At 45.8% G+C, this 23,886-nt stretch overlaps 1 protein-coding gene across 7 annotated transcripts in view; it reads left to right on the forward strand.

The window, feature by feature from the left end:
* The window catches only part of UBR4 (ubiquitin protein ligase E3 component n-recognin 4), a 125,837-nt gene that overhangs the window by 33,476 nt on the left and 68,475 nt on the right, over positions 1 to 23,886 (forward strand). For 4 of the 7 annotated variants that reach the window (XM_029227494.1, XM_029227495.1, XM_029227496.1 and 1 more), the window contains exons 27-53: positions 911 to 1,008; positions 2,463 to 2,620; positions 3,390 to 3,599; positions 4,458 to 4,559; positions 4,877 to 4,977; positions 5,227 to 5,425; positions 5,798 to 5,986; positions 6,408 to 6,471; positions 7,998 to 8,189; positions 8,729 to 8,799; positions 8,890 to 9,037; positions 9,463 to 9,690; positions 10,352 to 10,522; positions 11,963 to 12,145; positions 13,014 to 13,172; positions 13,506 to 13,658; positions 14,120 to 14,347; positions 14,646 to 14,803; positions 15,741 to 15,912; positions 16,159 to 16,360; positions 17,201 to 17,364; positions 17,794 to 18,010; positions 18,902 to 19,118; positions 21,050 to 21,113; positions 21,780 to 21,914; positions 22,901 to 23,075; positions 23,775 to 23,858. In XM_029227494.1, coding sequence (XP_029083327.1) covers positions 911 to 1,008; positions 2,463 to 2,620; positions 3,390 to 3,599; positions 4,458 to 4,559; positions 4,877 to 4,977; positions 5,227 to 5,425; positions 5,798 to 5,986; positions 6,408 to 6,471; positions 7,998 to 8,189; positions 8,729 to 8,799; positions 8,890 to 9,037; positions 9,463 to 9,690; positions 10,352 to 10,522; positions 11,963 to 12,145; positions 13,014 to 13,172; positions 13,506 to 13,658; positions 14,120 to 14,347; positions 14,646 to 14,803; positions 15,741 to 15,912; positions 16,159 to 16,360; positions 17,201 to 17,364; positions 17,794 to 18,010; positions 18,902 to 19,118; positions 21,050 to 21,113; positions 21,780 to 21,914; positions 22,901 to 23,075; positions 23,775 to 23,858 — 4,242 coding nt within the window. The remainder of the gene's footprint in view (positions 1 to 910; positions 1,009 to 2,462; positions 2,621 to 3,389; positions 3,600 to 4,457; positions 4,560 to 4,876; positions 4,978 to 5,226; positions 5,426 to 5,797; positions 5,987 to 6,407; positions 6,472 to 7,997; positions 8,190 to 8,728; positions 8,800 to 8,889; positions 9,038 to 9,462; positions 9,691 to 10,351; positions 10,523 to 11,962; positions 12,146 to 13,013; positions 13,173 to 13,505; positions 13,659 to 14,119; positions 14,348 to 14,645; positions 14,804 to 15,740; positions 15,913 to 16,158; positions 16,361 to 17,200; positions 17,365 to 17,793; positions 18,011 to 18,901; positions 19,119 to 21,049; positions 21,114 to 21,779; positions 21,915 to 22,900; positions 23,076 to 23,774; positions 23,859 to 23,886) is intronic. The other 3 variants (XM_029227497.1, XM_029227500.1, XM_029227498.1) reach the window with 1 other exon arrangement.

Raw genomic sequence — 23,886 nt, forward strand, 5'->3', positions numbered from 1 at the left:
ATTTCGCTGTTGGCAAAGACCTTTGTTCTTTTCATTTATAGAGATTAGGAAAACTAGCAAGCTACTGCTTAGTGCTTGGGAGAACTTCTTCCTTGTGTTCGGAATGATCTAATCGAAATTTAGGTTGGGGAATCAAGAGGACTTGAGCAGGATTGGAGTTAAGTGCAATAGTTACCCTTTAAAATTTACAGGCATTTGTGTATTCCTGAATTTCAAGCTTCAAGGACCCTTTTAATGTTCAGATATTCTCACTTTTAGAAATTTAATTCCATTACTTCTTTGAATACTGTTCTTTTTTTTTTTTGCGGTACGCGGGCCTCTCACTGGTGTGGCCTCTCCCGTCGCGGAGCACAGGCTCCGGACGCGCAGGCTCAGCGGCCATGGCTCACGGGCCCAGCCGCTCCACGGCATGTGGGATCTTCCCAGACCGGGGCACGAACCCGCGTCCCCTGCATCGGCAGGCGGACTCTCAACCACGGCGCCACCAGGGAAGCCCTGAATACTGTTCTTAATGTGCATTAATGATCCCTGCCCTCAAGATTTGTGTTAAGTAGAAACGAGATCAAAGTGATGCCTATTCATAGAAGGTCTAGATGTTTAATAGTGACCTGTAGTGACTTGCTCTCATTTTGCATCTTTTATTCAGTTGTCTTCTTTACTTGCAAGATTAGAAAGTGAATACGATGGGAAATGAAAACCTTACAATTGAGATTGTTAGCTGTTAAGCAATTAGCAAGTTCTTGGACATAGTGCTGCTACTGAAATAAATATCCATCTAAGCTATCCTAGTAATTATTTTGACAGCCCGGGCTGTGGTGTGTTTCTCTCTGCATTTGGGCTTGGCTTTTAAAATGCTGTGTGTCATTCTTTCTCTCTTACGATGACTCCTTGTCCTTTCTGTCTCCTCCAGGTCCAACACTGGTTCAGAATTTACCATCTTCAGTGCAGGCTGTGTGTGAATCCTGGAACAACATCAACACCAATGAGTTTCCAAACATTGGATCCTGGGTGAGCGTCTGTCTGTTCCCAGGAGTAGAAATTAGGAGCACTGTTCTGTTTCCGTGTTCTCTTCTTACCCTTTAGGCTTAAACTAGCTACCAAGAGATCTTAATATGCTGCAGTAGTACTTGCTATGGCTGAATCAATAATCAAGGCCTTGAATTACTCAAGTGGTACTCATATGATCATTTTGCTAAGAATAAGAAGTCTGTTACTGGGTTATGGAGTAACTGCTTTATTACGGTGGACCCTTGAACAGTACGGGGTTGAACAGCATGGGTCCACTTACACACGATTCTTTTCACTAAATCTGGACTGCAGTACTAAATGATCTGTGGTTGGTTGAATCTGTGGATGTGGAACTGCACATATGGGGGGCTGACTATAAAGTTGTACATGGATTTTTGACTGCACAGTCAGCACCCCTAACCCCTGTGGTACTTAAGGGTCAACTGCTAGGAGCCTCAGTTTCTTCATCTGCTAAATACTGGGATGTAAAGATTATTAAATGTAAAGCGCTTATTAGCACATTATCTGTGACATGAATTCTCAGTAAATGTTAACCGTTTCCTTTCCTTTTTAGGTTATATGTCAAGAGCCTGCTCCTTTTGTCATACATAATTTTATGGGGTAGCTTTTAAGTTCCCTAGGCTTTTGGAAGGCTGTTGAGTCCTCTGTTAGTTTCCTTGATCTTTCTGTGTGCTCTACTCAGATTACCTCTATTAACAGATTATTGCATTATTACAGTTCTTTGGAAAAGCCAAGTGTTATAATCTAGTTATCCCTGCTTTGTAATTGTGACCTCTGTTTACATCACCCAGAGCTATAGTGCAAGGATAATTAAGATATTTGTAATGCGGACCCAGATGCATTGTAAAATCCAGATCTTTCTCAGTTACTAGAGGCAAACAAACATAGTTTTAATGTTAAATATAATATATTCTAATTATTTGAAAAGTGGTATTGGGTATCTTAACTATGTGCTAACTAAATTTTAGCTTAACTTTTTTTTTTTTTTTTTTTTTTTTTTGCGGTTCGCGGGCCTCCCACTGTTGTGGCCTCTCCCGGAGCACAGGCTCCGGACGCGGAGGCTCGGCGGCCATGGCTCACGGGCCCAGCTGCTCTGTGGCATGTGGGATCTTCCCGGACCGGGGCACGAACCCGTGTCCCCTGCATCTGCAGGCCGACTCTCAACCACTGCGCCACCAGGGAAGCCCTTAGCTTAACTTTAACTTTTAAATTTTAACTCGACTTTGTGCTAATTAAAATTTGTTAACTGTTTCCTTTACTCCACCCCACTTTCCTTCCCAGGATGAATAAGAGTGTATACTGAATAGAGTCATTGTCTGTAAATCTCAATGGGGACTTCGGCTATGTCACCGTGGTTTCTTTTTTCTCACGTAAGAATTTGGTCCTGGGAGGTAGATGGTCTATCCGTTGATGTCTGCTTTGCCTCCTTTCAGCGCAATGCCTTTGCCAATGACACCATCCCTTCTGAGAGTTACATCAGTGCTGTGCAGGCCGCTCACCTGGGGACTCTTTGTGGCCAGAGTCTGCCCCTGGCTGCTTCCCTGAAGCACACCCTCCTCTCACTGGTCAGGTTGACTGGAGATCTTATAGTGTGAGTACCTTTTATGTAGCCCTGAGTGCTCTCTACTCCTGTATTCTGTCACAGCTAAGGGAAGACAATGAGAGTTTTAATAACTGCATAATAATACTTTTTTGGCCTGCTATAGCAGAGAGAGCCTGTTGCCTTAGAGTATGAACGTTTACCTAGAATGATTTTTGGCTTAGATGTGAAGGGCAGCCGAGTACCTCCCCCTTCCTTCTGGGTAGTATGTTTCAGAAAAGGCATGCTGGTTTTAAACCATATTGTGATTTGGAGGTACTCTGGGTTTAAGTTTCAAGGTGACAATGATGTATTTGAAGTCGTGCGTCTCCAGATTCGTTGCGGAAGTTAGAGGCTGCCATCGTGGAGACTAAGGGCAGGCCGTTGGAGGGACTATTTTGTTTTCCTGTACATAGGTCACGGGTAAAGTCCTATATCTCATTGCCTTAAAAGTGATCCAGATTCCTGGGAATTCTTCTAGGAAGGTTGTCTGGGAGGGTTACTAGTTTAGGTTTCAGTTAATTTTCTTTTCTAAATATTATAAAATACATTTTATAGTATTAATTTAACATCTTAATAAGTGAACTTTTTATATGGAAATGATTTTAACTTCTGATATGATGAGAAAGGAGACCATGAAGTTGCATGATTATACCTATGTAAAAAACAACTATCAAAGGAAAAAAGCCCTTCTCAGTAAATGAGTAGATTGCTCTCTCCTCCCCTCGCAGCTTTTGAGAGGAGTATATTCACTAATTTGGTTCTGTTTTCTTTGCTGAAGTTGGTCCGATGAGATGAACCCGCCACAGGTAATTCGGACCCTGCTTCCCCTTCTTCTGGAGTCGAGCACTGAGAGTGTCGCTGAGATCAGTAGCAACTCTCTGGAGCGCATCCTGGGCCCTGCAGAGTCTGATGAGTTCTTGGCTCGCGTTTATGAGAAACTAATCACTGGCTGTTACAACATTCTGGCTAATCATGCAGATCCCAATAGGTGAGCCTGATTGGGGAGAAGCCTCCGGTTCCTGTGACCTCCTGCTACCATCAATGAAATGTACCAACACTAGCTTCTTTATGTTGTTAATTAATAGATTATGATTGTGCTTTTTAACAGAAAGTTCTATACTTGTGTGCGTTTTGTGTTCCTGTGGACACGCATGAAAGGTTACTTGGAATCTTCTTTTGTAATTAATTCTTAGGAATAAACATGCTGTACTAGATGTGATGAAGTGTACAAAGGAGCATGATAAAATTTCTAATATTTTTGTAACCATGCTTCTGAGATAGGTGTTCTGTGGAATTAGGTGGTCTCATAGCATTGTTTGACCTTGATAGTGTAGGCCATGTTGATGTAGGAGAGTCTTACGGAACAGTTGAATAAGTTACAGTTTTATCCCACTGAGAACTGTACAGATAAAGGGTTCCAGGTATTGGGATTTCCTGCCTTTTTGTTGTTGAGGAATCCAGGTTTTCATCAGGGGCTGCCTTTTCTTTTTCTCCCCCTCCCCACTTCTCTTTCGTCCCCCCTCCCCCCTTCAGTGTTTCCCTCCCTTCCTTCCTCTTTCTAACAGTTTGAAATAACAGCAGTGATTCTTGGAACTCTTAGCCATCGACTACATCAGTTATCTCAGATTTTAGGAATTTTAACATTTTATTTCAGTTTAATTCCTCAAAAATTTATTGAGCACCTACTGTATGCCAGGGTTTATGCTAAGCTTTGACAAAACAAAATTGAATATTGCCCTCAAAAGGTGTAGCCGTAAACAGACTTTGGATTTTTAAAGGTCAGGATTTAGCAGGACATTGAAACAGCCCTTGTTTCTGGTAGTTAATTTTTCTTTTGGATTTTCAGTGGACTGGATGAATCCATCTTAGAGGAATGTCTCCAATATTTGGAAAAGCAACTGGAAAGCAGTCAGGCTCGCAAAGCTATGGAGGAATTTTTCTCTGACAGGTGAGCTATGTTTTGTTCTCCTCAGTGAACATTTTTGAATATCTCCTGGAAGTAGGGACCTGTCTTTGTTGACTTGGGTGTTCTTTCTCAGGGAATACAAAAGCCTGCTTAGGTGTTTGTACCTCTGGGAGGACTTCAGTTAACTGCTGACTCCTTGAGGTTATCGGTGGAGGGGGTTGATTTCATGAACACCTGGCATTGTTGACTCACAAATGACCAGTTCCCCTAGAGGGGATGAGATTGTGAAGAAATAGAAACGGATGCCTTTTATGTGAAGCTTAACGTGATTCTTCCATTTTTACCCTCTTGCCTTTCAGTGGAGAACTTGTGCAGGTCATGATGGCAACAGCCAATGAGAACCTCTCTGCTAAATTCTGTAACCGAGTTTTGAAATTCTTCACCAAACTCTTCCAGCTGAGTGAGTGACAGCTTTTAGTAATCTTCTTAAGGGAACTTTGATGTCCAGCTAATGACTGTGCCTATCTTCTGCCCAAGTATAACTATGGCATGAAAATGCTAACATGTGGAGAGAATCCCTCAGAGATAGTTTGGAAGGAAGTCGAAAACTTCCTTGGAGCCTTTCCCCCTTTCCAGGCTCACAGTCTGCGCCTTCCTTCCTTTCCCCCTGCCCTCCTTCACTGACCTTCGCCTCTCGGTCTGTCTCCAGCTGAGAAGAGCCCTAACCCGAGCCTTCTGCATCTCTGTGGTTCCCTGGCACAGCTGGCTTGCGTGGAGCCTGTGCGTCTCCAGGCCTGGCTCACCCGCATGACTGCATCGCCCCCCAAAGATTCCGATCAGCTGGATGTGATCCAGGAGAACAGGCAGCTTCTACAGTTGTTGACCACGTACATTGTTCGGGAAAACAGGTAGGGCACCTGCATTTATTTCACATGTTCTAACGGCCCCAGAAATAAGGTGAGATCATGCCGCTGTCTTTCTTTCAGGAATCAGTCGTGAGCATTTTCAGTGATTCCATAGCTCCCTCTCAGTAGACTCAAGGAATCTAGTGGCTCTTCTTGATTTTTCCCATGGAAAAACTTTTGCAGTGACTTGGCATGTCAGTTGTAACGGGGATGAATGTTTTGTGCTCTAGTAGCCCAAGTCCACAACTGGGCTTAGTGTGTATAGTCATGCATTTAATGTTTAAATTTAAACTCCTTAATTAACTCTTATAAATTTAGAAGTGTACAGCAGATTCCTGTTGATTACTTACCAACTTCCTGTTTCTTCTCTATCAGCCAAGTCGGGGAAGGTGTGTGTGCTGTGCTGTTGGGCACCCTGATCCCCATGGCAACAGAGATGCTGGCCAATGGTGATGGGACTGGTTTCCCTGAACTCATGGTTGTGATGGCTACCCTGGCCAGTGCAGGTCAAGGTGCTGGCCATCTTCAGCTTCATAATGCTGCTGTGGACTGGCTGAGTAGATGGTAAGATGGTGAAATTGGAGGAACGCATCTGTATGTTACAACATTGCTCTTAGAGAAAAGGGGGTTAATGAATTACAGGCTATTTTCTGTAGCTCAGAGTGAGTATAAAAGAAATTTGAATCTCTACCTTTTTATTGGGGATTGAGGGAGTAGCCAGTAACTGTTCAGTTTAGATTTAATCTTCATTATTTTATTAGTAGGATTTTCTGTTCATTATTCCTGGGAGAAGTCTTGGGGAAAGTGTACCACCTGCCACTGATAGGAACAGAGCCCCCAACTTCTGACTATCCACACAATTTTCTAAGAATGCCTTTGGTTCACAGTGTCCACAAATTGATGTGAGATATGTGAAGATGCTTCCTTTCTTTGATTCCTTAGATGATTTTGTGTCCCCCCCCCTTTTTTTTTTCCTTTGGGACAGCAAGAAATACCTGTCACAGAAGAATGTGGTCGAAAAACTGAATGCCAATGTAATGCATGGAAAGGTAAGACAAGTGAGGAGTGACGGCAGTCAGGGAGTGGTGATTCTTATCTTTGTGGCCAGGTGGAAGTCTCCTTCCTGTTGGTTTCTGTCCCTGGCTAGCCTACAGAGGATAAGGCCTATAATCTCAAAGGCCTGGAAGTGTGTAATTGCTAACCGCATGCCCTTAGGCCTCTTCTCGGTGGCAAGAAGTGATAGGAAGGAAATATTCTGGTAAGCAGACATCCAACAGAGTCCTTCTTAAAACAGTGAATTCCTGCTATTTTTAGGTATTGGCACGCTCTGGAAAATTGTCCCCTGCTCCTGCACTGGAACTGTGTGCTCTGAGTGTTATACGGAGTTACAGTCTCCCTCCTCAGCTCCAGTCCAGATGCTAGAATTGTTTACTTTACCTGAAAGTTCAGGTCACTGTGCTGAGAAAAAGGGTGGAAACTGGCAGAAATCTTGCATTCAGGCATTTTCTCCCCCCACCCAACCCGTGAACCTGACATAGTGGCTAAGAGCAGATAACTGGCCTCTTGACTCACCACAGCACCATTCATCTCTCCCTGCTTTCTTGCTGATCTTTATCCTTTCCACACTGAACTGTTAGAGTGCAGAGTGAAGGAACTTAGAAATCTGAGGTTTTGATGCCAGACTTTTGGGTTTTTTTAGGCAAGCACGAACTCTCTGCAGTGATTTGCTGGAAAAATTTCCCCTTGATCTCTGAAGCTCTTCCTCCCCTACTGCATTAATTAAAAAGCCAGTAATTTAAATATCTTCCACTAATGGTTAAAAAAAAATGGTAACAGCAGGAAAAAAGCCAATGAGAACTTATTCATACTTTTAATATAGCTTTTTTTCTTTTTTCTTGAGGTGTAATTGACATAGAATATCATATTAGTTTCAGATGTACAACATAATGATTTGATATTTGTTTTTATTGCAGAATGATCACAGTAAGTCTAGTTAATACATCACCATACGTAGTTAACAAAATTTGTTTTTTCTTGCAATGAGGACTTTTAAGACCTACTCTCTTCGTAACTTTCAGATATGCATACAGTAGTATTTATTAACTCTAGTCACTATGTTGGACATTACATCCCCATGACTTATTTTATAACTGGAAGTTTGTACCTTTTGACCCCCATCACCCATTTCGCCCACCCTCCTACCCGCTGCCTCTGGCACCACCAGTCTGTTCTTTGTATCAGTCTGTTTTTTTCTTGAATGATTTTTGTCTCCATTTTAACTTTTTTTTCTTGATTTCCATCGTACTTCATTTTATAAAATTTTTTAAAGAGTTGTCTTTGTGCTTAAGAAAGAAGGAATCACACTGATTCAGTACAGTTTATTGACCAACTACATGTAGTCATAGTGCTACGAGATGAGGAAATAGATAATTAAAACATGTTGTTTTTCTTCTCTGCTTTTATACTATTCCTTTGATACTGAGCTTTATTGGAAAAAGCTTGAGAAAACACAGTTTACATAATAACCGAATATGGAGAACTGAGGTTTCCGTGGTGTGGTGGTCTTCTCTTACAGCATGTGGTAGTCCTGGAGTGTACCTGCCATGTTATGTCTTACTTGGCTGATGTCACCAATGCCTTGAGCCAGAGTAACGGTCAAGGCCCAAGTCACCTCTCAGTGGATGGGGAAGAGCGGGCCATTGAAGTGGACTCAGACTGGGTGGAGGAGCTGGCAGTGGAAGAGGAAGACTCCCAGGCTGAGGATTCAGTAAGTAAAGTAACCACCATGGTCATGGCTGATCGGCACTTGCAGAGCTCACACTAACAGTCCTTTGGCCCTCCCTCTAGCCCCTGGGAGCTTCAGAACTCTTCCCAGCCCTTGTTGCTTTCTCACAGCTTACATGACTAATGCCAGACTGACTTTCCAGGCCTGCAGAGCAAGCTGTAGGGCTCTAATCTCCTAGGGGAAGGACCGTTTAGTAAACACATGCCTTCCTCCATCTAGAGGCACTTGGCATACAGTTCCTTGGTTTTTGCATCCAAAATGGAGTTTCAAAGATGAGTCTTCATGGGGATGGTGTGAGCTTCCTTGTAGAGAAAGCATAAGATTTATTTTTTTCTTAGCCACAAAACCTTAAGGTCTCACCTGAAATTGCAGCATATTTATAGCCTGCAAGCTATCTCCAGTTGGAGTAGGTTTCTACTGGTCAGTTATGAGTCAGTGGTTTACTCTCCGTAGGGTGTGTTTTTATGGGTCCCTGTGTAGAAGGATATATTTCTGATTAAAACTATTTATTATCTTTGAAGGATGAAGATTCTCTTTGCAATAAATTGTGCACTTTTACCATCACTCAGAAAGAATTCATGAACCAGCATTGGTAAGAGTAGTTTTTCGTTTCAGGTGAGGGTTTGCTGGCCCTTGATTGTTGGGACTTCTGGGCTCATTGGCTGGTTCTCGTTCTTCGTAGGTACCACTGTCACACCTGCAAAATGGTTGATGGGGTGGGTGTGTGTACAGTATGTGCCAAGGTGTGCCACAAGGATCATGAGATTTCCTATGCCAAGTATGGATCCTTCTTCTGTGACTGTGGAGCCAAGGAAGATGGCAGCTGTCTGGTGAGAGATTGGAACATTCTCTCGGCTATAAAGGGTGACTTGTGACACAAATGCTTAAGCCAAACTGGGAAATTCCCATGTCACCTTCATGGTGGCCTGGGTCTAGGACTAAGTTCTGGTTGTCATTGATTAGCTATATAATCATGGCCTATGCACTTCACTTAGAATATTAGAACTTGTCATGTCCCTAGAGATCTTGCAGTTTTTTCAAAGACCCCCCTCCACAATTTCAAGACCTATTGCTCTGAGTGGGTAAAGTACCAGACATTAGGTGAATACAATGAAGATCAGAATTCAGGCTTTTGGATAATCTTTAAATGGTTAGCCAGTGTCTCCTTTGGGTCAGATTTTCCTTCAGCATCTTAGGCAGTATTTCATCTATGCCTGTGGCAAGACTTGGGGTCTCTGACGTTTTCTGTCCCTAGGCTCTAGTGAAGCGAACTCCCAGCAGCGGCATGAGCTCCACCATGAAGGAATCAGCATTTCAGAGTGAACCCAGAGTTTCAGAGAGTCTCGTGCGCCACACCAGCACCTCCCCGGCTGACAAGGCCAAAGTCACCATCAGTGACGGAAAGGTTGCTGATGAAGAGAAGCCCAAGAAGAGCAGCCTGTGCCGCACAGTGGAGGGCTGCCGGGAGGAGCTGCAGAACCAGGTGGGCTCCGGTGGTGTCCAGCACGGGGCCCAGAGCACAGAGCCTGGCCAGCTGGTCCATGAGCGATCAGTGCACCAGGCTCTCCTTATGACTCCACTAGTGGGTGTGGGGTTGTTTTCTCCTCTCTCTAAATTTACTGATTTCCACAGTGGAATATGAATAGTGTGTGTTGTCAGTCACTACTTCATAAGGAAGAGTTTATGACTGAGGAGTGTTTGGGAAGTTTGTGGGAGGGTAAATTTTAGTTGTGTAACACTCTAGAGCACACTTTCTTGGTCAGGCTTTCTCATCTGAAGCACAGAATACAGAAAATGATTTGAGCGACTATTTTCTCAGTTTTCACTAGAGGCATTCTAGATGCATTGGGGAGAAGTTAACTAACTATACATGGTGGGTGCGTTCAAGCAGTAGGATACCGACGTGGGGTCCCTGGTTTAGGAAGATTGCTCTAGGTTAGTAGCACAATAGTGTATTGACTGGCATCAAATCCAGTGTTACTGGAGAGAGTGAGATGAGGGCTAGAATATCAGACTGAAGTGAGGAAAGTGGGTTCTGGATTCTGTAGGTAGTTACTAGCAAGATTGTGGTGATGAGTATGACCCATTATTTTACTGTCTCTTTTTTTTTTTTTTTTTCACTTGTGTATTTGGATTTTTCTCAGGCCAATTTCTCCTTCGCTCCTCTCGTGTTAGACATGCTCAATTTCCTCATGGATGCCATTCAGACCAACTTCCAGCAGGCTTCAGCTGTGGGGAGCAGCAGCCGGGCTCAGCAGGCCCTCCGGGAGCTGCACACAGTGGACAAGGTGGTTGAGATGACAGACCAGCTGATGGTGAGTGTGTCAGGGTCTGGGAGTTAGGTGCATGTGGGAACCAGCACGTTGACTGAGATGCCAAAGTGTGCTAGACACTCGGAGGAATATCCTTAGAACAGTCAACCCCTGGCCATTCAGAACTTAGAGTTTAAGATACCGTGACACCCAGTGTGAAAATCAGCATGTGAGGTGTGTCTTCCAGAGAAGGGAATCCAGAGGTCATTCGGACAAACCCAGTGAGTAAGTTTCCTTTTCAGTTCACATAAACATGTGAACCCCTGGATGTGAGGAACGACATTTGGGGGAAATTATAATGGTTAGAAATTTCTTCTGTATGTAAAATAGAATACCTCCTTATTGTATCTTCTCCCCTAAGGTTCACCTTGTTTACAAAAATAATGCTTGTCCTCTTCGGCTTAGAGCCAAAGATTACCTTGAGGTCATCTTCCTTTAATTCTTCCTATGACTTGGGTTGTAAGTTGTAAGTCATTATCCACTTTACACCTGCTGCTTAGCACGGACTGTAGGACCCCTGGCGTGGTCTGCCTGAGTCTTCAGCAGCTGTGTAAAGTAGTAGGAAGTAAAGTGTCGGCATTTCCGGAAGGGAAATGTGAAAATGAGTGAGGTACACAAATAGATCTCACAAGGTGACTGCTTTTAAGGGAAACATAATCACTTGGTAATACACACACATATATTCTGGTATTTTATTAAACATCAGTCACAGTTGGGAATTCCCTGGTGGCCCAGTGGTTAGGACTTGGCGCTTTCACTGCTGTGGCCTGGGTTCAATCCCTGGGCAGGGAACTAAGATCCTGCAAGCCATGTGGCGCAGCCAAAAAATAAAAAAGGCGTTTTAACATTTTAAAAAAGTGAATACTTTGTATTAATTTAGCTTTATGCAACATTCACTGCATTGTTCTTATTGGACTGACAATAATTTTGATGAATTTACCTAGCTGTCTATGGATTAGAGATTGGAATCCATTGCTTTAATTAATTAATTAATTTTTGGCTGTGTTGTGTTGTCGTTGCTGTGCTCGGGCTTTCTCTGGTTGCAGCCAGCGGGGACTACTCTTTGTTGTGGTGCGCGGGCTTCTCATGCTCGTGGCTTCTCTTGTTGCGGAGCTCGGGCTCTAGGCGCACGGGCTTCAGTGGTTGTGGCCTGTGGGCTTTAGTAGCTGTGGCTCGTGGGCTCTAGAGTGCAGGCTCAGTAGTTGTGGCGCATGGGCTTAGTTGCTCCGAGGCATGTGGGATCTTCCCGGACCAGGGATCAAACCCGTGTCCCCTGCATGGCAGGCGGATTCTTAACCACTGCGCCACCAGGGAAGCCCAGTCCCGTTGCTTTTGAATAACTAAATTGTGCAGTGTCTCAGTCACATGAATAGCATGTGTATGAATCCACTTGATCTTTTTTGCCTTATTACTGCCTTCTCTCTCTGCTTCCCTCTTTGCCAGGTTCCCACATTAGGTTCCCAGGAAGGTGCCTTTGAGAATGTTCGGATGAATTACAGCGGAGACCAGGGCCAGACTATTCGACAGCTAATCAGCGCCCATGTGCTCAGGAGGGTGGCTATGTGTGTGCTCTCCTCCCCTCATGGGCGCCGCCAGCATTTGGCTGTCAGCCATGAGAAAGGCAAGGTGGGTCTTCCAGTTCCTTCCCTTTCATTTGAGGTCATGTTTGTCTTAGGTGCTGAGCAAAACAAATAGATGATACTCAGATTGGCCCTCAGGGAAAATGTCTATTGGGTTCCAGCAAAGCTTCAGGGACAGAGCTCAACAAACTTTTCTACTTGAACCCTGAGTTACTTTATTAGACTTAGGACCAGTGTGACTAGAACAGAGAGTCTAAATAGTTAATTCCCACTCTATTGTGGGAACCCCTAGGCGAAGGTAACTACTGGTGGTTTCCTAGGACACCGTGGCTCCCAGTCTTTCCCATTTTGGCCACTCTGAGGACACAAGTGGGGAGAGAAGAGTCTTCATAGGAAGGCTCAGTGATCCTTATTTAGTTCTTTCCTGCTCTCCCAGCCCTCTAAGGGCACAAGGAAGTTTATCGTGTTTTATAGAACCAGGAGAGGTTGGAGGAGAGTATCCTAACTCACACTTTTCTATATTCTGACTTCTTCATTATCAGTAAAGTTGTTTTAATCACACCTTAGGTGAAAAACAAACTAGAGATTAAAATACCTCTAAAATCCTTTCAAAAACATTCTCAGTGAAAATGAGAAGGGACAGTAGTATATGGGAATTGTTTAAATATTTTATGAACTGATTATACGAAGAGAAGTTGGTTTCTTTTGTCATCTCTAGAAGGAGGAGATGAAAGGCATTCCATTCTTTTAACCAGGGGATGTATGACTGGTATTGGTCTTGGAGTTTCCTAAGAGACTTGCCCACAAAAAAAAGCCTCCAAATCAGTAGCTCTAGTGAAGGAACGTTTTTTTATTGCTCTGTGTTCTCTGAGAGTATGTGGGTTAGGAATAAATTGGGAATTATTCCTTTGCAGATCACTGTCCTGCAGCTCTCAGCTCTCCTGAAGCAAGCAGATTCCAGCAAAAGGAAGCTGACTCTGACCCGCCTGGCTTCTGCCCCAGTCCCCTTTACTGTGCTGAGCCTCACGGGGAATCCGTGCAAGGAGGACTACCTTGCTGTTTGTGGGCTGAAGGTAACAATCCTGATCCAGGTTTGGTTCTGTTAAGCTGTGGATCCCAGTCACCTTCTCTCCCCTGTTTTCAGCACCACTTTCTCTTATTCATTGTTGAGATCAGAACTTAAAAGCCATTGGGAACACAAAAGATCTCTGAATTTCTTCCAGATTTCTTTTGTATTGGAAATAATCTTCGTGTGTTCTTGACACTTGAACATGTTACTAGACAGTCTGAGTACTGTCTGGAGCCAGGGAATATTAGGGAAGAAAAGGCAGCATTAGAACTCTGAAATTAATTAGGCTACTTTCCAAATCAGTTTTTAACCATTCTGTTCCTTCAACCATGTCCAGGACTGCCACGTGCTGACCTTCAGTAGCTCAGGATCTGTGTCGGATCATTTGGTTTTGCACCCCCAGTTGGCAACAGGGAACTTCATCATCAAAGCCGTGTGGTTACCTGGTTCACAGACTGAGCTAGCGATCGTCACTGCAGATTTTGTCAAGGTATAGTTACAGCCCTTTGATGCTCTCATCCTAGAATGGTTTTGCTTTTAAATCCAGAATGCCTGATCTCCGTTATATGTGCTAGCGTCTCTTAGAAATTAAAAATGAAAAATCCTAACATTTTGTTGCCTTTTGTTATGTTGTTGAGCAGGACCTATCTGTGTGCAGGTAGCAGAAAATTGATTCTGGTTCAACACCCACTGTGTCCAATTCACAGCTGTTAATTATTGTACTTGGTATAGAATTTGTTGATGTGTATCTCTCCTCTGCTCATTCCTAAGAGGCAGTGAAAAGATACTTTATCATCTTGTGCTCATTGTCTAGCACTTATAGGTGCTTGCTGAGTGGAGATTGAGTGCTCATTCCTCACTGATTGCAGCTCTGTGGGTTCACCAGGATAGTTTGGGCATGGGACTGAAATGGATCTCCCTTATTTGATCTTTCTTCCTTCCATTCTGCAGATTTATGACCTGTCCGTTGATGCCTTGAGTCCAACCTTCTACTTTCTCCTGCCCAGCTCAAAGATAAGAGATGTTACCTTCCTCTTCAACGAAGAGGGAAAGAACATCATTGTTATAATGTCTTCGGCTGGGTACATCTATACCCAGCTCATGGAAGAGGCCAGCAGTGCCCAGCAGGGACCCTTCTATGTCACTAATGTGCTGGAAATAAACCACGAGGACCTGAAGGTTAGAGCACATGGCACTGTTCCCTTCTATGCCAGGTTTAATCAGCCTAGCAAGGCTTCTGTTGTTCGTTTCTCTTTTTTCTTCTAACTTTTTATCTAATAGCAAAAACTTTAGTCCTTTAGGACTAAACTTGAAGTTCCTGTATTCTCTTGGTATTTTTAAGGTTTCCTGCGGGGATCTCATACTTTAAGAATGAGACCCCATGATCATGGTGTAAAATGAATGAGCAGCCAGAGCAGAAGCTGGTGCCCAGGCAGCATGAGAAGTTAATGCGGATGTTGTGTCTCTGTTGTGATAGGACAGTAACAGCCAGGTGGCAGGTGGCGGTGTGTCTGTCTACTACTCGCACGTGTTGCAGATGCTCTTCTTCAGCTACTGTCAGGGCAGGTCGTTTGCAGCCACCATCAGTAGGACAACGCTGGAGGTGTTGCAGCTCTTCTCCATCAGCATCAAGAGGTGGGGATGAGCACTTAAAGGTGAACTGCCACAGCGCCCATGTTCAGCAGGAGAGCTCCGCCCCTCACAAGGGCTCGCCCTTCCCTGCTTGGTGTCTTTAAATCAAGCGGTGTCCAGTGTTGGTAGGTTGGGCAGCCTGCATGGTTTGTCTCCCACCGTGGAGACCCCAAGCTGTAACAGGTAGTTTGGGGAGCCACTGTCACTCAGAAGGAAAAGCTAGGGTCAGGGTAGCAAATGTGACTTTAATTTGATTACTGAGTTCTGAGAAGAGAATGTAAGTTTCTCCTAGACACTTGTGCTGCTAAGATGCCCTTTAAGTTTCCCTCCTGGGGGGTTGATCAGTAAATAGAACATGGTGTCAGCAGATGGGGCGAGCTTGGAGCTTGGGGAGGTGGAGGCTGCCATCAGACTTCTAGGTGACAGGGGTGTGTGAGGTAGTGAGTGCTTTATTTAAGGAGGAGGCAGCAAAGTTTTAGGGTCTCTTCCCCTCTTTCTTATCTGCCACTGAAAAGCACTTTCTCTCTGGCCTGTATTTTGTGAATTACCCGGTTTGAGATGAAATAAAATGGATACCATTCATACGTAGCTTGATGTGCTTGGAAATTCTTAAAAGGACAATGGGTCATCAGCCTCTGGCAGCTCCGTGGCCCTATGCAGTTGACAGCCTTACGCACATAGGGCCACCTATTCCCTCAGACCGTAGAACCCAGCAGCTGACCGAGATCCTAAACCAGGACTCCTGCTGGGGGCGCACATTGGGGTATATGAGAGTATTTATGTGGCTCAGAATAAGACTCAGGCTCGTGGGTAATTTGAGTCCTTGGGTGGGTATATTGCTCTGAGAGTCCAGTGGTTCGTGAGGATGGCCTTTAGGTCAAGAAAAGAACTGTTAGATGGTGATTGACACCCTAACTGTGGCCACTTTTGTTGTCTGTAGTTCCAATGGTGGCAGTAAGACGTCTCCTGCCCTTTGCCAGTGGTCTGAGGTGATGAACCACCCTGGCTTGGTGTGTTGTGTCCAGCAAACTACAGGAGTGCCCCTGGTAGTTATGGTGAAACCAGACACTTTCCTCATCCAGGAGATTAAGACTCTTCCTGCCAAAGCAAAGGTCAGTGCCCCGTTCTCCCATCACTTGAATAGACTGTGAACCTGCTCTCTTTTTATATTTGTATGTCATGTCACTTTGCCAGCTCTTTCAATGGAGGCCTATAGAAGAATTTTCTCCTAGACGCCTTTTCTTTGGCAGCCTCAGCACCCCCTCAGTTGACCACGAATCCAGTTGCTTCTCTGCCTTTTTCTGTAGGTTCTGATCTATAGGTGCGGGAACTACCACTCCTCTGTCCCCTCCTCCTAGATCCAGGACATGGTCGCCATCAGGCACACAGCCTGCAATGAGCAGCAGCGGACAACGATGATCTTGCTGTGTGAGGATGGCAGCCTGCGCATCTACATGGCCAACGTGGAGAACACCTCCTACTGGCTTCAGCCCTCCCTGCAGCCCAGCAGTGTCATCAGCATAATGAAGCCTGTTCGAAAGCGCAAAACAGCTACCATCGGTAAGGCCCTCCTCAGAAGACTGGTGGGGTCGGGGACTTAGAGTAGACTGTTGTAGACAGCCATGAAGAAACAGGGACTGTCCTGCTTCTGTGGCTCATAAAGGTAGAGACTGTGCTAGCTAGTTTCTCAGAAGCAGAGTCAAGGTTCCGGAGGCCTCTCAGCATTCTGTGCACGGCAAGCACCTGTTGGCTGTCCACTTCAGGCAGCAGTTCCTAGGTGCCCAGGAAAGAATTCTCTCTTGGACCTGGTTTGAGATGGTTTTCTCTGGGTTTAAGAAAAATGGCTTCCCTGAGGTGGTGTGCAGGATGGAACTGATTGAGGGGTAGATCCTTTGGCTGGTTCATTCTCGCCGACTGGTGTAGAAGCCGTCATAGGTGTCTGAGCTGGAAGTCTTTGCTCTTGAGTGATGGAGGAGGACTCTTCAGGGAGTGAAAGCTTGAGTTTAGGAGTGAGTGACTTGGGTTGAGCAAAGATCTTTACAGGGTTCACCCCACTATCTGGAATTTGTTCTAGAGTCTATGTTTGAGATAATCATGCAGCTCATCTGCCTATAAAGAAATAGTTTCCTTTGTTTATTTTAAATAAAGCAGCTCTGAGAGAGCTTGTTGTTATTAAGTGTACCCAATACTGACATCAGATTTCTTCGCCCCGCTAGGTTGTGTTGTGGTTGGGGATGATGACTGGTGGACAGCTGACCGCGTGTAGGCATCATACTGATGCAAACCTTATAATCCCGAGTTGGCCTAGAAAGATTAGGGAGTACGTGTGAGCTTAGGAGCACAGGGGTGGCAGGATCGCACTAATGTTGCTCCGTGGCAATCTGATGCTGTTCCCCACAGCAACTCGCACATCTAGCCAAGTGACCTTCCCCATTGACTTCTTTGAACACAACCAGCAGCTGACAGATGTGGAGTTTGGTGGTAATGACCTCCTGCAGGTCTACAACGCACAACAGATAAAGCACCGGCTGAATTCCACTGGCATGTATGTGGCCAACACCAAGGTGAGGACTGACTGCACCGTGCTGGGTAGAAGGACTCGAGGACACATTTAGAAGGTTTGAGGACACATCTCCTCTTAGAATGCAAGACTCACAGTCATTAACCCTTGATTCTAGTTTCATGGTCCCTAGAATTAATGAATATTCTCACTTCCATGCCAAAGGGCTCCTATTCCCATGTTGTCAGTAGGGTTACTGTGCACAGGGCAGCAGGAGGTGGTTAATGCTGGGGAGAAAGAAGCCTGAAACTGAAGAGTCTACTCCCTGCTTCTGTTTTCCCATCCTTGGAAGAAAAGAAGTCAGTGCTGAGGAGTTAAAAAGGATAAAGGTCTTTTGTAGGATCACACATTGTGTCACTGTCACAGGAAGGATCGAAAGTTTGCCCTTAAGAACTCGCAGTAATTGCATGATATGTGCCTCTTCTCCCTCCAGCCTGGTGGCTTCACCATTGAGATCAGTAACAACAACAGCACTATGGTGATGACAGGCATGCGGATCCAGATTGGGACCCAGGCAATTGAACGGGCCCCATCATATATTGAGATCTTTGGCAGAACCATGCAGCTTAACCTGAGTCGCTCACGCTGGTTTGACTTCCCCTTCACCAGAGAAGAAGCCCTGCAGGCCGATAAGAAGCTGAACCTCTTCAGTGAGTCCCCAGCCCCTGGCATAGACTGTATCCTTCTCGTTATGAATTCTGACTGGGTGGCCACTTCTCTGTGGCTTTCCAGTATTCTAGGAACCGTCGGCTCTACTGATAGCTCTGTGGTCTCTGCCATCATGAAACTTTGAGCTTCGTTTGAGATATAAAGGAAACAAGATTACAGGAACGGGATATACTCGAGGATGGGAGGGGTAAAGACAGGGCAAAACTCTGCTTCAGGGCTCACTTCTGTAGGGTTGGGTAGCCTTGCTGATGGGGCTGCCTGCGTGTGTAGGCAGCAAGATTAGCATGTGAAATTGCAAGGCTTTCTTAAGGCGCAGATGCAGGCCTCAGGGCACATGTCACTGAGAGATGGTTAGCAATGCCTTTAAACCCTCAGAGTACACATCCCTGAGCCTTTCATAGGGCGGGCAACGTTCCCTACCATTTACTGGCCACCTGTCTGATACTTTTCCTTCCAGAAACAGTTGCTCTTGGTGTTCATTCATGATGATCTGTGCTTTGAACAAAAGGAGTGTTTAGAGATCCCTGGGGGTGGAGTTGGGAGATACGGTACCCTGATAGCACCAGAGGATCCCTACACCGGTGTTTGGGGACTCTTCTTCTGAGTAGGAGACTTCATGGGCTTTTGGTCCATGGAACTGTTTCTACACGTATTCAGGGCTTTTGGTCCATGGAACTGTTTCTACACGTATTCAGCACTTATACAAGATGAAAGTGCTACTGAAGTCTCAGGAGATAAAGTTCCTCTATGCCTGTGAAATCGATGAGGCTTGGAACTTTGTCCAAACTAGTCTGGTCTTTGCTTTGTAGGTGGTGGTGGTGGTAACCCTTCAGAGAATGTGCTTCCTAAAAGCTTGCTCTTACTTACTGCAGTTGGGGCCTCGGTGGATCCAGCAGGTGTCACCATGATCGATGCTGTAAAAGTCTATGGCAAGACTAAGGAGCAGTTTGGCTGGCCTGATGAGCCCCCGGAAGAATTCCCTTCTGCCTCCGTCAGCAACATCTGTCCTTCAAACCTGAGCCAGAGCAATGGCACGGGAGACAGTGATTCAGCTGCCCCTACCACCACGAGTGGAACTGTCCTGGAGAGGTACCAGCACTGACAGGGGCTGAATTCAGTTCTCACCGGTTCTCACTCTCCCAGCAGAACCTGTGTCTCGAGAGAGTGAGCCTCTAAGTGTCCCAAGTCTGGCCTGTGATTTTTTCAGGATTTCACTCAGTGTCTCCTTAGTGTGCCGACAAGGCCTGGAGGCGGCTCAGAGCCATCTGACTCCCAGGGCTCTGCCTGGACCCTTCTGTCCCTTCCCTTCTCTTAATAAGCTCAGGTACCCTTGGGAGTAGCCAGAGGCTGCTGACCAGAAGGTGCTTAAGCCAGTATTATAGATTAGGATCTAGTCTTGCTGAAGTCACAGGGAGAATCTTCCCTTTCATTCCGATTTCGTCGTCTTCTCGTGTTCCTCTGCAGCAGCTGTTCCATGTGGTAATGACACTGCTGGCAAGAGGCTGTCCCAGGCCTCTTGTAGCAGAGTGCAGCGCCTCCTGAGGCTCCCCCCAGTGGCCTTCTTAAGCATTGCGCTTGGCTTCTTTGCGCTAGGGAGCTGCTGGTTTGCCGTGGCAGATGCGGGATGTAAGACGTTTAGTTCCTACATTGTAAGTCGTAGGAATAGCCTGGCTTGGAATCACGGCCTCCTGCCAGCAGCCTCCCCACCCAACCCCTTTTCTCTCTCTTTCTTCCGCCCCCCACCCTATTCTTATATTGTTTGCTTAGGATGTATTTCCAGGTTTCTCTGAGCTTCACATTTTTTTCCTTTTTTTTCTTTTGCTTCTCCCCCAAGTTCTGAAACTGAGTCCCTAACCAAGCTGGACCGGTTAGTATGCCCTCTTTCTTTTCTCTGCACGAGCGAGTGTGTGTCAGAGAGCGGTGTAACCGATGGCGTGGCTTTGCGTTGATTCCGCTTCTGTGGAAAAGTCCTCCTGCTTCTTTCTGTTCTGGTCATTGCATGGCTGCAGAGCTGTCCCGTGTCAAAGTGGAGAATGCGGAGGGTTGTACGTGCGTGCTTGGTGTCGGCCGCTTCAGACTCTTGGCGTCCCCTTCCTCACCCCATCCCTCCCTGCTCCCTCTCTACAGTGGATGAGAAGCGGGGAGGGGGCGCCGGGACAGTGGAAAAGTTCTACTGTCTGAAAAGCCACCAGAGAGCTTGTTCTGTCCACCGTGGTTTTATGTCCCAGGTCTCTCTTTCCTGGCTCTTTACTGCCTTCCTCTGCCCCTTGACCTTTTTCTCTCCAGCTGCCTTCTCCACACTTTCCCCTCTCTGTCCAGAGCTTCAGCCCTCAGGATGTTGGTCTTTTCACTGTGCTGCATTAAACCCACAGGAGTGAGCCCTTGGGAGCGTGTCACTTGGTACCCTTCAGTGGTTGGGTTTCCTGTCCTTCCCTTAGAGAAAATTGCCCAGTTTCCTAAAGGTGCTTTATAGTACCCTTTGAACGTTGGCAGTTGGCGTGCACCTGAAAATACAGTTTGTTCTCTTCTCCGTACTTGGGGAACTCATACGAAGTGCCTTTGTGCATTTTCTTGGAGGTGTAAGTAAAATATAACCCCAGCTCTCCCAGTATAAGAAGATGGTTTTAACCTTTCCCTTTGTGTGTCCCCTCTGCCTACTGATCTGTGGGGCACCTGAGCTTCGGGTCCCATTGCATCAAGACTGTTAAGCCCTTCTCAGGGATCCCTGCCACAGGCAGCAGGAGGAAGCACATTTATCCGCTTTGAGGAAGAAAAGCCCTGTCTTTGAGTTACGGATTATGAACATGGCCTCAGGTTGATCTCCGAGCAGGAGCCAGGTTTCTTCTGGCCTGTAATACAAGGAAACGATATGCATGGTGCCTGTGGCAGGTCTTATTGTGCTTTGATTTTGTGTTTGGCATTCATTAGCTGTCCCCAAGGTCCTCACGACTGTAGTCTGCAGGCTGAAGCACCAGGCAGAGAAGGGTTGTTGTACTCACACCACTTTTCTGTCTCCCTAGGCTGGTTGTGAGTTCTTTAGAAGCCCTGGAAAGCTGCTTTGCTGTTGGCCCAATCATCGAGAAGGCAAGTTACTTTTTTTTTTTTTTTTTTTTTTTGCGGTACGCGGGCCTCTCATTGCCGTGGCCTCTCCCGTTGCGGAGCACAGGCTCTGGACGCGCAGGCTCAGCGGCCATGGCTCACGGGCCCAGCCGCTCCGCGGCATGTGGGATCTTCCCGGACCGGGGCACGAACCCGTGTCCCCTGCATCGGCAGGCGGACTCTCAACCACTGCTCCACCAGGGAAGCCCCAAGTTACTTTTTTAAAGCACATGGGAGCTTTCTGAAGAGGCAGGAAGTCAGTGGAGTCATCAGAGGCCTCAAAGCCTTGCAGCTAAAGAACATTCTTGGCATAATCTTGATTTGCAAAGATGATCCAGGGGAGTCTTCAGCTTAAGGCCTTATGTCCTACTTTTGGGGGACCCATAGTGAGAGTGTTTTGTACAATAGGATGAATAATCAATGTTCTGATTAAAGAACATTGTTCTGGGAGTCATGACCTTGGACTCTCTTTACCTGTATTGTGGGAGGATTGTAATTTCTGAAATTCTTTGTTTTGCTCCTTGCGGTCTGTGGAGCCTAACCTAGTCCTGGTGGCTGAGAAGGGAGGAAGGCGTGGGGGGCAGCGTGTGGGCAGTTTATCCTGCATGGATTTGGTGGGGTTAGTGACAACCCTGCTGTCTTCTGCATCAGGAGAGAAACAAGAATGCAGCTCAGGAGCTGGCCACTCTGCTGCTGTCCCTGCCAGCGCCTGCCAGTGTCCAGCAGCAGTCCAAGAGCCTTCTGGCCAGCCTGCACACCAGCCGCTCAGCCTATCACAGCCACAAGGTAATCAGGGGTGCCTTCTGTCAAAGCGTAAGTTGTGGTACTGACAGGGAATCAAGCAAGTTGGCTTTTTGGATGTAAAGCAAAGGCGTAGCAAAGTAAGGTGGGGAGAGGAGAGCGTTGAGATTAGACCCACACATCGTAAAGTTTCTCCTGAGAAATTAATAACTGTCACTCAAAATGAGGACAAGCCAGTAATGGGCCACTGGTTTGCATTCATTTTTTTCTGTTATCTAATAGGATCAGGAAGATTTAAGGAAGGGAGGGGAGGGATGCTTGAGGAGGGGTGGCTGCTCACTGGAAGAGTGGGGCGGGAAGTCACTCAGGAGGTCAGGGCTCCTGGTGTTTCCACTCCTGCAGCTGTGCCACAGCCCTCAGTGAGGTGTACTTGCTTGTGATAAGTGGTTGTTGGAGAGACTGAGGGGGAAATCTGGGGAGAGAGGGTCTTACCTGTAAAAGTAAATAGCGACTGAAGGCAGTAAGTTAGGCCAGTTTCTAAAAATGGGAGAGACTGTTGACAGTTCAGATCCGTGAGGAGGAAGCCGCCAGCCCAGATGCCTTGGTGCCTCCGACCCAGAGAGCTGAGAAGTGCGAGCTAACCTGCTGAACCTGTCAAGGAAAGGCGCTTTTGGAAACATAGTTTTGGTATGAACCTGCGAAGAAATGACTTCCATAGGGAGGAGATCTGGGATGTTGTATGTAGCTCTGGAGAATTGGCTGGTATTTCTAGTTTTCCTATCATACTTTGGTACTGATTTCATGGCTTTTGATTTTTTTTTTTTTTAAGTGTCTTTAGTGTTTTATTATATGAAGAAGTTGAACTGTGTTGGGCTGCTTTGAAGGTTTGTTCCAGGTAGTCAATGGTAATTAACCTGTTCTCTTGAGAGGAGGTAGCCAGCCTGATGATCTGTCGGTTCCCCTCTCCTCTGTGCTTTAGTGCCCAGGCCTTCCTTGCTTTTGGTTCATCCTCTGTGATTCTTTTGTTGTAGGATCAGGCCTTGCTGAGCAAAGCTGTGCAGTGTCTCAACACATCCAGCAAAGAAGGCAAGGATTTGGACCCTGAGGTCTTCCAGAGGCTGGTGATCACAGCTCGCTCCATTGCCATCATGCGCCCTAATAACCTTGTCCACTTTACGGAGTCAAAGCTGCCCCAGATGGAAACAGGTGAACTTGGCCTGTATGGCCGTGGTCCTGAAATCTGCTTGCTACACCACCTTCTTTACTCTCTCATCTTCTTGTTCTCACTGGCTTCTGACTGACATCATGCTCTGAGACAGGGATTTTACTCTCTTGTCTTTATATCTTGAAGGGCTTTTGACATTAGAATTGTATCGTTCTAAGTAAATACTGTTTCCAGTACTTACCCCTTGGATTACTCTTGAGTTTATTTAGTGCTCTGGACATCAGATATAATCTGTCTCTGAATTTACTACTTCTTTAAGATCTTCAGGGTAAAGTTAAGCTTGTGCCCTGGTTGCTTGAAAGTAATAGGATCATGTCTTTCGCTTTCGTGCTGTACTTTTGCCAGTATTTTATTAATATCTGTAGCCTTTCTCAGTGCTTGATTCTATTTCCTCCTCTCTCCTCACATTGGCTGGGTACCAAACCTGCTTTGCTTTCATCAAATAGAGCTTATTGATGCCTTTACAGTTCTGTTATTTACATATTTCCATATGCTGTCATCATCCTGTTCCTCCTCTAATACTGTAATTCACGAATCATTCTAGAAAATTGCAGATGTTCCCCTAGCTTTTAGAAGTTGAACAGTTGCGCCTGAGATCTCTGAATCTGCTGTAAGCTCCTGAATGCTCCCCTTCTACTTAATTCTAACATACAATGTTTTCTGTGATATTCCTTTCCCAGACTGTTTTTTTCCTAGATGTGCCTGCTGGAGTCTAGGGATAGTTGGCATATTGACTGGGGCCCCACTTGAAACTCCCTCCCCAGGCAAGCTTCCTTGACCTGAGTTAACCTT

The sequence above is a fragment of the Monodon monoceros genome, unplaced genomic scaffold (genome assembly GCF_005190385.1).
Source record: "Monodon monoceros isolate NGI ecotype Baffin Bay Population unplaced genomic scaffold, NGI_Narwhal_1 Super_Scaffold_18, whole genome shotgun sequence".
Classification (NCBI taxonomy): Eukaryota; Metazoa; Chordata; class Mammalia; order Artiodactyla; family Monodontidae; genus Monodon; species Monodon monoceros.